General features: G+C 43.7%; 1 protein-coding gene across 4 annotated transcripts in view; it reads left to right on the forward strand.

The window, feature by feature from the left end:
- The window catches only part of AP3S2 (adaptor related protein complex 3 subunit sigma 2), a 62839-nt gene extending 56511 nt beyond the window's left edge, over positions 1-6328 (forward strand). For all 4 annotated transcript variants that reach the window (XM_073653221.1, XM_073653219.1, XM_073653222.1 and 1 more), the window contains one exon: positions 4155-6328. In XM_073653221.1, the coding sequence (XP_073509322.1) occupies positions 4155-4283 (129 nt within the window). In that variant the 3' untranslated portion in view covers positions 4284-6328. The remainder of the gene's footprint in view (positions 1-4154) is intronic.
- Positions 6329-14538: the final 8210 nt, after the last annotated feature.

Consider the following 14538-nt stretch of genomic DNA (forward strand, 5'->3'; position numbering starts at 1 on the left):
TTGTTTTGTTTAAAATTCATTGTGGTAATGTCTAGAACCAAAATTAGAAACATGTAGTCTCTGTCCAAATATATATGGACCTAAACTGTATAAGTGTCTAGTTTTAGCTATTAGAGCGTAGTTCCAGCAGGCCACCCAATAGGGTGTTTAATTGCCCTACTGGGGCATGAGGATAAGGGTGCTGCCGATTGTAGAACTCTTTTTGATTGGACATATTTGACTGTTTCAAGATAAATTCCGTTAATATTTCAAAAACTTTCAATATACTTTTATAGTCTCGTTACACCAGGGTGACAGTGGGGATAGTACTATTGTCCTTCAGTCCTGGTACAAATCAGACTTAGGACAACACCTGCTTGGAACTTGTATGTTCTTCCATTCTTGTGTGTCAGTTTCGTCTGGGTGCTCTAGATCCCTCTCAGTACACAGGTGAATGTATAGAGCTGAAAATGGTTGGTGGCAGAAAAGAAGAAAATAGAATTCACAAAAATCTAAAAGAAATCTTTTCTCTCATCCTGCCGTTTTCTACCAGCTTTTGTAACAAAGCTCAAAAGAAGCCAATAGCTATCATTTTAGGCTGTGCCTGCAGGGGGAGGGGGTCTGACTCTGCAGGGGGCGCGAACTATGCCTGCAGGGGGGAGCTTTGTAGCAGCATGCTCTGGAGTTGGGTGAGCTCTGCTGAATGTAGCCCTGCCCACACAACAAGTGACACCCACCCATCAATTTTAGGAGTCTGGGAGCTCAGGGAGATTTTGAGGTGACATCACAGGAATTATGGGGGGAGTCTCTCCCAAAGATAATGTGGAGACAAGGAGAGCAGCTCGGGTTATAGAAAGACTTTAGAAAGCAAGGTATTTAGGGAAGTGCTTATCTATGACAGTTCACATGTAAAGGACCTGTAAGGTAGAGGCCAACCCCTTTAAGTGAAATAACTCTTTAGGTGGTCTGGGTGTACTGTATGATTAAAGCTTCCCTGGTATACAATATTGACTCTATTATCAGTAGGAAAAGGAGTGACCTGACCTTCAGATCTGGGGTGTTGTGATAACCAGCTGTACAAGATTGTTTTCCAGTAATAGCTGCTAGGGCCTGGTATTTTGCCCAGTATTTCTCACTCGAGTATTTGTAATAGTTTATCGAGTAGAAGTCTTGGGGCTTACGTTACAAATATTATACTTTAGCGTGCATTTTGTGCTAATTAATCGGGGACTATAGTTGCATTGCTCGGGGCTCTGTACAATAGCCTTTTTTTGTAATCTGTAACCTGGATTAAGTTATAAAGAGCTGGGAGTTTCTGTTCCAGTAACACACCAGCTTATTGCCAATTGTTTTATGTTTTATTTTGCTTTCCTGGCGTTACCATTCTGCCAATTACAGAACTCAGTAGAGAAGACTAAAGAATCCTTTATCAGGAAAATAGCCTGCCATTTCTTCCTAGTATGCTAGCTGGATAGAGGACCACCATGCTGTCACCGTATCTCAGATGGTTTTTCTGATGAGTAAATTTGTAATCAGTATTGTTGAAGGGTTTTATTGTGTTATTACCATATTCTTTTCGAAGCATCGCAGCATCTCTGTTATTTTAGAAAGAAGAATGTGCGATCCATCAGTCCATAGTTATTAACCGCTTCATGAACAGAGCGTTTTCCGTTTTTGCATTTACGTTTTTTGCTCCCCTTCTTCCCAGAGCCATAACTTTTTTTCATTTTTTGTCAATATGGCCATGTGAGGGCTTATTTTTTGCCGAACAAGTTGTACTTTTGAACGACTCCACTGGTTTTACCATATCGTGTACTGAAAAACGGGAAAAAAATTCCAAGTGCGGTGAAATTGCAAAAACAGTGCAATTCCACAGTTGTTTCTTGGGGTTTTTTTATACCACGTTCACTCAATGCTAAAACTGACCTGCCTTTATTATTCTCCAGGTCATTACGAGTTCGTAGACACCAAACATGTATAGGTTCTTTTTTATTTAAGTGGTGAAAAAAAATCCAAAGTTTGCTTAAAAAAAAATGGCATCATTTTCCGAGACCCTTAGCGTCTCCATTTTTCGTGATCTAGGGCCGGGTGAGGGCTTATTTTTTGCGCGCCGAGCTGCCTTTTTTATTGATACTATTTTGGAGTAGATATGATGTTTTGATCGCCCCTTATTGCATTTTATTGCAATGTTGTGGCGACCAAAAACACGTAATTCTGGCTTTTAGAATTTTTCTCGTTGCGCCGTTTACTGATTGGATTAATTCTTTTTTTATATTGATAGATCGGGCAATTCTGAAAGCGATGATACCAAATATATGAATGTGGGTTTGTTTGTTTTTTTACTGTTTTATTTTGAATGGGGCGAAAGGGGGTGATTTAAACTTTTATATATTTTTTTTATAAACTTCTTTTTTTTTTTTCTTTTTTTTTTTTTTACACTTTTTGCTTGCTTCAATAGTCTCCATGGGAGACTAGAAGCAGCACTTATCCGATCGCCTCTGCTACATAGAGGTGATGATCAGATCGCCTGTGTGTAGCAGATTTGCTCACTTGCTATGAGCGCCGACCGCTGGGTCAACTGCTGTATAGATCAGCTGACATGTGCCCGGAAAGGTGCAGGGTCAGCGCCGGAGCCCGACCAAACAGGGGGTTATGACGTGGGGAGTACTATTACGCCCCACATCAGAAAGGGGTTCAATTTAGCTGACACTAGAGGTGTCTGGCAGCATCTGTCTCCCCTCTCCCCATTTCTTATACATACGTACATGCTTAGCTGAGCGTGCATGTTTATGAGGGATTGGGAGCAGTCCCGGACTGGGGTTCCACGTACCCACCATTAACCAACTCCTGGGCCCCACTTTTCAGCTACATGGAAATATGACTTTATTCTCATTCACCAATGTTTATAGCAATAAACTGAGTGATTGATTGTTAAATGAATAAGATCCTGTCTTTGTCTGTTCATCATGAATCAAATATATAGTGCCAAGTACTGCTGATATAAGAGGGTGGTAGCCCACTCCTGGACAGCGGCCCACCAGAGGATTCTCCTGTGGGCCAGTCTGAGCCTGATCAGGAGGGGTAGCTGTCGAGTCTTCAGCAACCAACCGATTCGATGTGTATGGCTTGCAAAATATACCAACCTGCTGCTGGGTCAGCAAATAGGCTGCTGTATATCTGCACATCAGTCTCGCTAGCGGACCACACTCCTCTAATATTGGGGACTCAGTCTGTGATCACTCTTATTAGCCCAAAAGTGGGCTAATAAGGGAAAGGAAAGTGTTGTGCCATCTGGGTAATAAGAGTTTATTTTGCTGGCAGTCAGGGGCTATAACACACTGCCAAGAATTAGCTCAAAAGGCATGAGGTTGGCATCTTCCATCTCCTCTCTGAGAATTGGCATGGCTGGTTCTGTAATAATGTTATTACAATGCACTTGGCCCTACTATGTGGGCTACTTTATCGCATATGGGAACAGTAGGAAATTGTTACTGCTGTGTCTTGACTCTGGTTTGGTTTGCCTATTGACTAGTGATTGTTCATCTCATGTTCTCATCCACATGAGATGCCATTTCTTTCTGGGGGTTTTAATAGAATGATGTATGTCCCTGCATCCTTTGTGTGTAGTACAGGCATAAAGCACCACTCCAGTATTTTTTCTTTCCTATTTCACCACCAGAGTGGTATCACTAATGTCTCTTGCCTACCTGTAGTAAAATACTTACCAGCCGCCGTCTTCTGCTTTTCATGGGGCCTCTCCGGTCCCATGCCACCGTCTTGTGACCACAGCTCCTGACTGGCCAGAAGTCAGAGGTAAGGGTCACAAGCTCTCAGTGTAAGTCTATGAGAGCCTTGTTCGGGTCTTGTTCTGGCTCTCATAGACTTATACTGAGTAGTGACTTATGGCTCGCCCAGCAAACACTGGAGCGATCCAACAGGTCACAACTAGCAGATCATGACCAGAGCAGCGCCGGGGACAGCAGAAGACCGCGACTGTTAAGTATTTTACTACAGGTGTGTAACAGACATTAGTGATACCAGTGATAAATTGCTGGATTGGTGCTTTAAGAGATCAATAGCTGACATGCCTAAGCGTATATTTCTATTTTACCTTATTTTGAGGTCTTACCACTTATTTTTTGTCTTCTTTTCTGCATGAACTTTACTTCTGACAGAGTGGATTTTCTGCAGCTCCAGCCAGAGCGGTTTCCGCAGTGAAGAGTATGAATTTACCAGAACTGCCACGAAATATCAATATTGGTGACATCAACATCAAGGTCCCAAACCTCTCTCACCTGGTATAAAAGAGGCCAAGACCCGCGGGTGTGATTGTTCTGACACATTCTGTCATCTCAAACTTAAACTCTGGACTGTTTTATTCTTATTTTATCTGTATTCAGAGAATAGGATGTTGTAGACTTATTATATTATATTATTGCGACATTTAATGGAAAAACAGTCTTCCCAAATATATAATGGTGGTAGGTAGACTGAGTATGTGCTTAGTAATTCAGTGGGCTACACCCCAATAGATAATGCACGCAGAATGAAATGTTACTGGTAGCTTACAGCAGAAACTGCACACGATATGTCCTCTCTGTCATGTCCTTCTGCAGCAGTTTGCACAGGTGAGAAAAAGCATTCCACTACATTACGGATCTGAGCATAGAGACATTGCAGCCTTATTGAGGGAGCAATCTCTTTGGCTATAAAACCAAAGGCATAGATACAGTGGCTTGCAAAAGTATTCACCCCCTTGGCATTTTTCATGTTTTGCTACCTCACAACCTGGAATACCTGGAATTTCACTGTTTTGTTTTTTTTTTTTTAGAGGGTTTGCATCAGTTCATGTAAAGAACATGCCTACAACTGTGCACATTTGGTTTTCTTTTTATTGTGAAGCAGACAACAAATAGGACAAAATTACTGTGTGCATAACTATTCACCTCCCTAAAGTCAGTACTTTGTAGAGCCTCCATTTGCAGCAATTACAAATGCAAGTCGCTTTGGATTAGTCTCTGAGCTTTCCACATCTTGTCACTGGGATTTTTGCCCATTCCTCAAGGGAAAAACTGCTCCAGCTCCTTCAAGTTAGATGGTTTCATCTGGTGAACAGCAGTCTACAAGTCTGACCACAGATTCTCAATCATATTAAGGTCTGGGCTTTGACTAGGCCACTCAAAAACATTTACACGTTTCCCTTTAAACCATTGTTGTTTTAGCAGTATGATTTGGGTCATTGGAAGGTTAACCTCTGTCCTAGTATCAAATCACTGACAGACTGAAACAGGTTTTGCTTAAGAATATCTCTGTATTTCGCACCATCCATCTTCCCCTCGACTCAGACCATTTTCCCTGTCCCTACTGCCGAAACACATCCCCACAGCATGATGCTGCCATCACCATGTTTCACTGTGGGGTTCGTGTTCTTGGAGTGAAGAACTGTGTTATTTTGGCGCCAGACATTGCGTTTAGCTTGGTGGGCAAAAAGTTCCATTTTGGTCTCATCTGACCACAGCACTCTCCTCCATACATTTGGGGAATCTCCCACATGTCTTTTGGCAAACTCAAAACGAGTCTTACAATTTTTGTATGTAAGTAAAGTCTTTTTTTTGTTCTCACTCTTCGATAAAGGCCACCTCTATGGAGTGCACAGCTCCATAGACATATGGACAGATACTCCAGTCTCTACTTGGGAACTCTGCAGCACAGTGTACACTGAAGGCTGCCAATCAGTGGTGTGGGGCGGGATAATACAGAGCTCAGCATTCAGAGAACTGGAAGATCTGCAGTAGATAGAGAAAACAGGGATTTGATCAAAACTGCAGAAGCCAATAAAGTAAGTGACACAACGCTGGAATCTGGGTCTCTACTCTTACATCATGTTTCTTTCAGATGAGGTAGCAAAAACCCAGTGACCGATTCTCTTTAACATGTTGAACATCTCAGCAGAGCCTGACAGACCCCATTATATGTTAGTGGTGTCTATCAACCAGCAGATCTTCTTTGTGTTATGACTTCCATTATAAACAGAAGCCACAACACCCATGTGAACAGAGCCCATGGTGAATGGTTAATTTATATAACTATCTCCATCTTTTGATGCCACACTGCTCTTCATAGGAAATAAGTCAAAAGGGAATATAAAATTTTATGTATTTACATTTTTATTTATATGGAATATGTTTTAGCATTATAATACTGTTATATAAACGCTGAATATTTGTTAGGACAGAAAATATTCTTGATGATGATGTGAAATATTTCTGTTTTCCATCCTGTGGATGTTTGCTTATTATTTTCTGTTTCCCAATAAATGGTCTCGGTAGCGTTATAAGCAAGTAATACATTAAGGGTGCCTTGAGTTGATTTGTTGATTCCATTAACTACCTTTGCCTCGAAATTAAAACTGCTCTTATAAAAGTGAAATTGGCTTTTTAGTTATTTAAACATTTTTTTTTTTTTAAAGTTTGAGTTCAATAACTTTAACTGCGCTGCTCTTACGTTTTGAGCTCCACCACTTTTTAAAAGTTATGAGTTAAAGGTGTTTTCCAAGACTTTGATCGCCTTTTGTTATAATTGGCCATCAGTATCCGTTTGGTAGGTAATCTGACAGTATACAACCAATTTGTTGGCTTTTTCTCCTCTTTTGTGCCTTCACTTTAGACTGGGCACATAGTTTATGGCCGGATTTTCACATCTGTGTCTTGCAGTCCATACGTGGACAGTGATGCACAGACTGGCCCACGGGTCCATTTACCATGATCCGTACTCGGATCTCGTAACGTGGGTGCATCCAGCCTATCTCCTTGATGACTGAACTTCATTATAACCCACTGACATACTGCTTATTCATAGCAGCCAGGAAAAGCATTTTACATACTTAGGCCCTGCTACTTTTACTTCATGCCTCTTTCAAGCTGGGGATACCTTTTTTAGTATGAAGCAAAATTATATATGTCTGAAGTTACTTATTAAACTCTTTGCCCCTTCTTCAAAATCAGTCTACCTGTCTACAGCTAACACCCCAGGTCCCATAACTTGCATTAAATGGACTTCTGGACCCCCCCCTTTCCTGTGATGGAAGATCTAAGGAAAGTTGTTTGAGCCAACTAATATGGTGGTCACTGGTTGTTGGGTTTTTTTTTTAATAAAAATATTGGCTTAGTCAATGGACTGAATATCTGGGCGGGTTTTGTGTGTACAAAAATATTAAAACAGATTAAAATGACAAAATTATGTAGCAAAATTCAACACTTGCACCAACGTTTTCCAGTACACTAATAACTCTATTTTTGTGGGCTAAGATTTATAGGCTATGGACACCATTGATGGGGATTTTTTTTTTTTCTTTTAACATATGCTCAATGTTATCGCGAGTTAAAAAGTTGCACAAGGATTCAAGCACAATATTGTTCATATTGTTTAATTAGGATACATCTTATTCCATGGATAACTGTTTCAAAGGAAATTATGCAGCGTGCAGACTGATCTGCGAAGGTTTGATTGGAATTTCCTGAAATTTGCTGTTTCATGCAAATTCAAACATTTTGAGATTCGATTCGCGGTTCACTTAAAAATATAAATAAACTTGCCCGCCACCATTTCCCACACTGTTGAAGTATCAAAAAGTGGAGTAACCTAATTTTGCGATGTCTCCCCATAATGCTCTGCAGCTATGACATCTTACGGATTATCATACCTTGTATAGTGGCAGTCAGTACTGGGACCATCACAGATCAGCTTTTCCCAGTGGAGCACAGTTTACACGGCAGAGTCGTTTTGGGTAAGTCTCTCCTGTAGAGTGTAAGCTGTTATGGTAGTCAGGGTCCAGCTTTTTTTCTATCACAATCTGTATTAAAAATAAAAATAGAAATGTTGCCATTTTCACACCGGCCACTTTTAGACCCTTACTGTTGTTTCAGGAAACAACACGTACATTAGCCACAATTAACAGACTCTGACCCTATCTATTGTATTGAAGCATCTAATGAACTTGTGCAAAGGACTATTGTGATTGGCAGATCCAGTGTTATAAGCCTTCTATAGAGGTATTACCTGTCATTTGAATCCTACCTCTGATAAGAAACCTTGCTGAAAACTGTTCCTGAAAGGACGGGGAAGTACAAGTCTAAAAAAGCCTCAGTTGCCAATGAGAAAATTGCAACTTTATTAAAAAAATATATAAAAACTAAATGAGTAAAGTTGCAATTTTTTTTAAACATGCATGTATCTCAAAAACATGATTTAAACAAACAATAGGACATTTTATGATATTATACCAGGATGGGGAATAGATTTATGATGGCTTTACTTTAAGTTTTTTTTTTTTGTTTGTTTTAACAGACTGCAAGGGCACAGTCAGTCCTGCCGTCATCTGAGGGGCCTGGCTGTGCTCTGTAAGCAATCAACAAAAGCAGCTGCAAAAAAAAATCCTCTAGTGTCTTTGCTACTTTTGTATAATAAAAACACTTAAAATGTTATGGATCTTGGAATATGATGATACAAAACCAAATGCTTTTATTACGATGTGGCTTTGAGACTGCTTGCTTACTTTTTTGCAGGACAACTTGATGTTTTCCTTAGCACTATTTTTGTGTACATATGGCTTTTTGGGTCACTTTTTTTGTTATTCTTTTGGATATTCTGACAGTGGTTTTACATAATTTTTTTTACCATGTTGATATTGCAGGGTAAATAATTCTACATCCCTTTTAGAATTTGGATAATTATGGATATGGTTATAATTTTGCCATAATAAAGAATTTTTTTTTTCTCCAAACCTTTTCTCTTTTTTTTACAATTGTATTTTAATCTCACTATGGCACTTGGGACATCAACAAGCTGTTTGAGGGCTTTAAGTCCATAGCAGACAATGGGGCTTTTGTAGGCTCCTGGCTGCTATGGCAGCATACCAACACCAAGGAATTACAAAGGGATCCCTCTCCCCCTGTAAGATCACTTTGGTGCTGCAGTGATCGCTGTATATTGGGTAAAAAGTTTGGAATGAAAAGTTAGCTGACAGTTCTGCAATTCCCAGGATCACAGCTATGCTTTACAACTTACACCCACTGCTGATTAGCTGGTATCTTACATTTACACCACTGTGTGGGATCTACCACCCACCAGTGCCGGAGGTGTGTAGCGTGCCTGGAATTTTAACCCAATCTTGCACTAAACTCTATACAATATGAAAATCCAGTGTTTATGCCATAAATGGCAATACTTCTTTGGTTGCACAACTTGACCCTGAATAACACTACACATGTTTAAGACCCGAAACTGCTGATGCACCTCCTTTTTTAAATCTTTTAATATAAAATACATTTGACTAAGCATGAAAAATAGTTCCTTGTGTATAAAAGAGAAATTTCTTAGTCATTTCCTTGAGGTTAGGTTAGCATACCTTCTTGCACGACCCATGGACATTCAGAGTGACTTGCAACTTCCAAAAAAGACATTTCAGAATCCATATGTCAAAGAAAAGTCCTAGGCTTTATTTATGACTCTATTAAAATCCATTATGAAAGACTGCCACTGTTGATGCATCACAACCAGCACTTGTGGTTCTCATATCCGTAGCCAGATGTTAGCTTAGCTTCAAACAGTAACCTTAATATATCATGCTATTATTTTTATCTTTTAGTGACTCTGGATGAATTGAATAATATTTTTTGGATCATCATACTGTATGTGTATCCGATCATTAAAGTCCATTGGATAGATCACCAATATCAGATGGGTTGGGGGCCTACACCCGGCACCAGGGGCGGTCATACCGCCAATGCAGCTTCACTGGGTCCCAGAGGTTGAGGGGGCCCATCTTCACTGTGAGTATTTCAGCTGAATGTGCGCCCGAGGCTGCACATTCAGCTGAATTGTAATGCGGCACAGGGACCCTCCAGCTCCCTGTACTGCAATACATGCCGGAGGCCAGTCAGAAGCCGGAAGCTGATGTCAGTGTGCCGTGATGGGCGACGCATGGCAGTGATATACTCCATGGCGGGCAAATCGAAGTCAGTTGCCGCCTATAGAAGAGAGGATGCCGGGATGCGGAGGAAGGTAAGTAGAATCTTTATTTATTTTTTTTCGTGTAGGAGTAGAACAGAACAGGGATCCATCATACCTGGAAGGAGCCCAGGATGTGGGGGACATCCCAAAAAGGGGACTAGAATGAGGGGGCATTATACCTGGTAAGGGCCCGGGATAGGGGATATTATATCAGAAAGGGGTTCAGGATGGGGAATACTATTACTGGAAAGGACTCAGGATGAGGGACATTGTACCAGAAAGGAGCCCAGGATGAGGGACATTATACCAAGAAGCATCCCAGGACAGAGGACATTAATACTGGAAGTGCCCTGGATGGGGGACATTATACCAGGAAGGAGGTCAGGTTGTGGGACATTACACCAGGATGGGGGACATGAATTACCATGAAGGGGGGGGGCATTATATCAGGAAGTGGCCAGGATGGGGGACATTATGGCAGGGAGGGGGCCAGGATGGCAGACATTATTAAAGGAGGGGGACATCATTATATGGGAGGAGAACACATATTTTCTAGAACACTAAAATGGCCCATACATCTAAACAACATGCAGGTGGGGGCTCAGTTCCAAATGTTGTTAAGTACCTGATAACATCCTCTCCCATCCCCCAATTCATTTCAAGACCCTGATAACATTTTCTCACACCCCTAATTCATAATGGCGCTATCAAGGACTTATAATGAATGTATGTGGGGAGAGGACAAGGACTAAGGCTATGTGCACACGTTCAAGATTTGCAGCTGAAAATTCTGCTGCAAATTCTGATATGTTGGCAGGAAAAATGCTGTGTGCCATATACGTTTTTGACATGCGCTTTGGTTGCATATTTTTCTCCTTTCATTAGTATGGGTGAAATATGCTGCACGAATTGACAAATCTGCATGGATAAAATAAGCAATGTGTGTGTGAGATTTCACAGATCTCATTCACTTTGCTTGTTCTAAAAAATATTTCATATTTTCTGCAACAAATCCGCGCGGTAAAAATACAATGAGAATATAGCCTTAAAATGAATTAGGGGTGAGTCATAATGACTAATTAATATTAGACCTAGCCGCAGGTAGCGCTTGCACAGATTGATTTAACTTTGAGCTTCAGTAAAATGGCCATTTTCCTGAAGACTTTCAAGAGCTCAATCTGTGCAAGCGCCACCGTGGCTTGAATGGCGCCAGTGCAAAATTTTGACTGAAGAAAAAGAGAAACCCAGACACGGCGCAAGGGACGGAATAAAGCTGAAGACTAGTGATGATCGAGCATGCTCGTTGCTCGAGATTTACGAGCATGCTCGGGCGAGCACCTATTATCTTCCGGGAACATGATTTGCGACTGTTTGACAGCTTTAATACATGTGGAGAATGCTGGAAAAACAGGCATTCCTCACACGCATTAAAAAGCTGTCTAACAGTCGCAAATCATGTTCAGGGAGCGACGAAAACTTAACGCCCGAGCACGCTAAAGATAATAGGTGCTTGCCTGAGCATGTTCGTAAATCTCCTGCAACGAGCATGCTCGATCATCACTACTGATGACCCAACCCACAGGCCCGCCCCAATGCACGGACATATGAATGCAAGGAAACTTCAACCAAAGAAAAACGACAAAATGGATTTCTTCACCTGAGGTATAATTTTAATCAGTATGACAGGGCAAATATGGCCCTGTATATACTTTACATAAAGGGGTTGTCCGGTTAAAAGTGATAAGTCTGCAGTCACTCCGTGTGACTGCAGACTAATGAATCCCCCGTGTTCTGCGGGGATTCGCCGGTATGAGAACTGGTAACGGAAGGTATGTATGTGTTATACATACCCCCGGCCATTCAGCGCTGCCTAGCACCATACACTTGTATGAAACGAGGCCACGCCCCGTGTGGTGACGTGGACGGCCAGTGGGCGCGTCCGACTAAAAGATGCGCGGCCTTGCTCAATGCAAGTGTATGGAGAGCAAGGCCACGCCTACATAGCATACGGTCCCAGGTCTCATACCGGCAAATCCCAGCAGCATACAGTGCCTGTGCTGGGGGAATTCATAAATTTGCAGTCACACAGAGTGACCGGACAACAGGGCTGTGGAGTCCAAGTCATGGAGTCGGTGTCCATTTTGGTGGAATCGGAGTCGGTATAAAATGGACCGACTCCAACTTCTAAAATATATAATAAATTGGGTACTGTAGTTCAGTGCAGTTTGTGGGTGTGAAGAAACGGTACCAGAGGGACCCCGCAGAATCGCACTGTCGCCGCTTCTTCCGGTGGATCCACACCCCGACGGACGTCACACTACGCCAGACGGAGCAAGTGATACGAATCTACCCTTTGCACCAATGTGACGTGACATTGATGGTCCTAGGGAACCTGTTCTAGTGTCAACGTACCCGGCCGGGCCCTAGCTACATGTGGGTACCAAACACAGCAGTTGTAGGAGGTTCCAAAAGGCTGGGATGTGTATCTTCTCGTCGCTACACGCTAGAGTCGGCTAGGGTGCAGTCTGGCATTCGCTATCTTCCCCTGAGCTAGAAAATCCATTTTATGAAGAGCTGGGACATATAGTTCTTCCACAGCTCGGTATTGAAGTTATAGTACCTTACACAACATAGCACATGTTGAGAACAAAGAAGAGGATCTTGGCAGGGAGCCTGCCTGTCAGCTCAGCTCACAGCTGCCAGGGGAGGGGGATTTCTCACCCCCCTTTGCTGGCTGCAAAGTAATTCAAGAGAGTCAGATTACACTATGCCTGGAGACCTGACAACCAGGGCACATGTGATTATTGTAGAATATTCTTCACACCTCCCCCTTTAGAGGGCACTAGGGGGCAGCACCACTCGGTGCTCCCCCGCGCGCCCATCCGCAACCTCCCCTTGGCGGGATAAGCCGTTAGCATTGCCATGCTTTCGGCCCTTTCTGTGGCGAATGGCGAAGTGGTACTGTTGGAGCGTGAGGCTCCATCGCAGTAACTTCCCGTTCGTCCCAGACACGGTGTGTAACCAGTTGAGGGGATTGTGTTCTGTTTCCATGGTGAATTGGCGTCCATACAAGTATGGCTGCAGATGCTGCAGGGCCCACACAATTGCCAGACATTCCTTTTCCATCGTGGAATAGGCCACCTCCCTCGGCAGGAGCTTCTAGCTCAGGTACAAAACGGGGTGTTCATGGCCTGTAGTGTCAACCTGGCTGAGCACCGCACCGAGTCCAAAGTCACTGGCATCGGTCTGCACTACAAGCGGCCGTGTGAAGTCAGCTGCCTGTAGTACAGGGGAGCTAGAAAGGGCGGTCTTCAGCGCCCGGAAGGCCGTCTCTCAGTCATTTGTCCAATCGACTGCAGGGGGCTGCTTCTTCTTGGTAAGGTCCGTCAGGGGCTTCGCCAGGCTACTATAGTGAGGGACGAACCTCCTACAGTACCGGCGGTGCCCAGGAAGGACATCACATGTTTCTTGGTCCTGGGAGTGGGCCAGGATGCAATGGCATCCACCTTCCCGGTGTCCTAAGTAGTGGACTTCACTCATACCCAGCTGGTACTTTTCCGGGTTAATGGTCAAGCCTGCCCGTTGGATCTTCCCGAGCACCTGTGCCAGATGCTCTAGGTGATCCTCCCTCCTAAGTAGTGGACTTCACTCATATCCAGCTGGTACTTTTCCAGGTTAATGGTCAAGCCTGCCCGTTGGATCCGCCCGAACACCTGTGCCAGATGCTCTAGGTGATCCTCCCGGGTGGGACTGAAGATGTCAATGTCATCCAGGATGGTCAGGTACTTAGCCCCGGCCAGCTGATTGAGCAGGTCATCGATACGCAGCATTGGGTATGCATCGGTGAGTGTGACAGCGTTGAGCCCCCTGTAGTCCACGTAGAACCGGGTTGTCCAGTCCTTCTTTGGGACGAGGACCACAGGTGAGTCCCAAGCACTGCTGGAGGGTTGGATGACCCTCAGCTTTAGCATCTCATCAATCTCCTGGCGCATGTGCTGCTTCACTTCCAGGGAGATCCGATATGCTGAGCGCCGGATTGGGGGGTGATCCCCAGTGTCCACGTGATGGATAGCCGACTCTGTCCTTCCAGGCTTGTTGCTGAACAAATCCCGGAAGGGGTGCAGGGTTGTCCACAGCTAGGACCATTGGTCCCACAACAGCTTCTGGCAAACCTCCACGTCTTCGATGGTCGCACCCACCCTGGCTTGGGTGAGCATGTCCAGGAAGGTCTCTGCCTCTCCCTCCTCTTGCAGGTTGCACACGGGAAGGACACAGGCCTCCCGTTCATGATGTGCCTTCATCATGTTCACGTGGAAGGCCTTCCGCTTTCCCCAGGCGCGGTCCAGGGTGACCAGGTACGTCACGGCATTGAGCTGCTGGTGCATGAGGTACAGGTCTTCCCAGGCCGCTTGAAGCTTGTCCTGGCCTTTTGACGCACCTGGTAGGTCCTCTCACAAGCATTCTGGTTATACCATCGCTTCTGGTCTGCCTGGGCTCGCGTCATATTGTCGTGCACCAGCTGCGCCAAGGCCTGCATTTTGTCACGGA

The sequence above is a fragment of the Phyllobates terribilis genome, unplaced genomic scaffold (genome assembly GCF_046119375.1).
Source record: "Phyllobates terribilis strain yellow unplaced genomic scaffold, ASM4611937v1 Scaffold_11__3_contigs__length_659146591, whole genome shotgun sequence".
NCBI lineage: Eukaryota > Metazoa > Chordata > Amphibia > Anura > Dendrobatidae > Phyllobates > Phyllobates terribilis.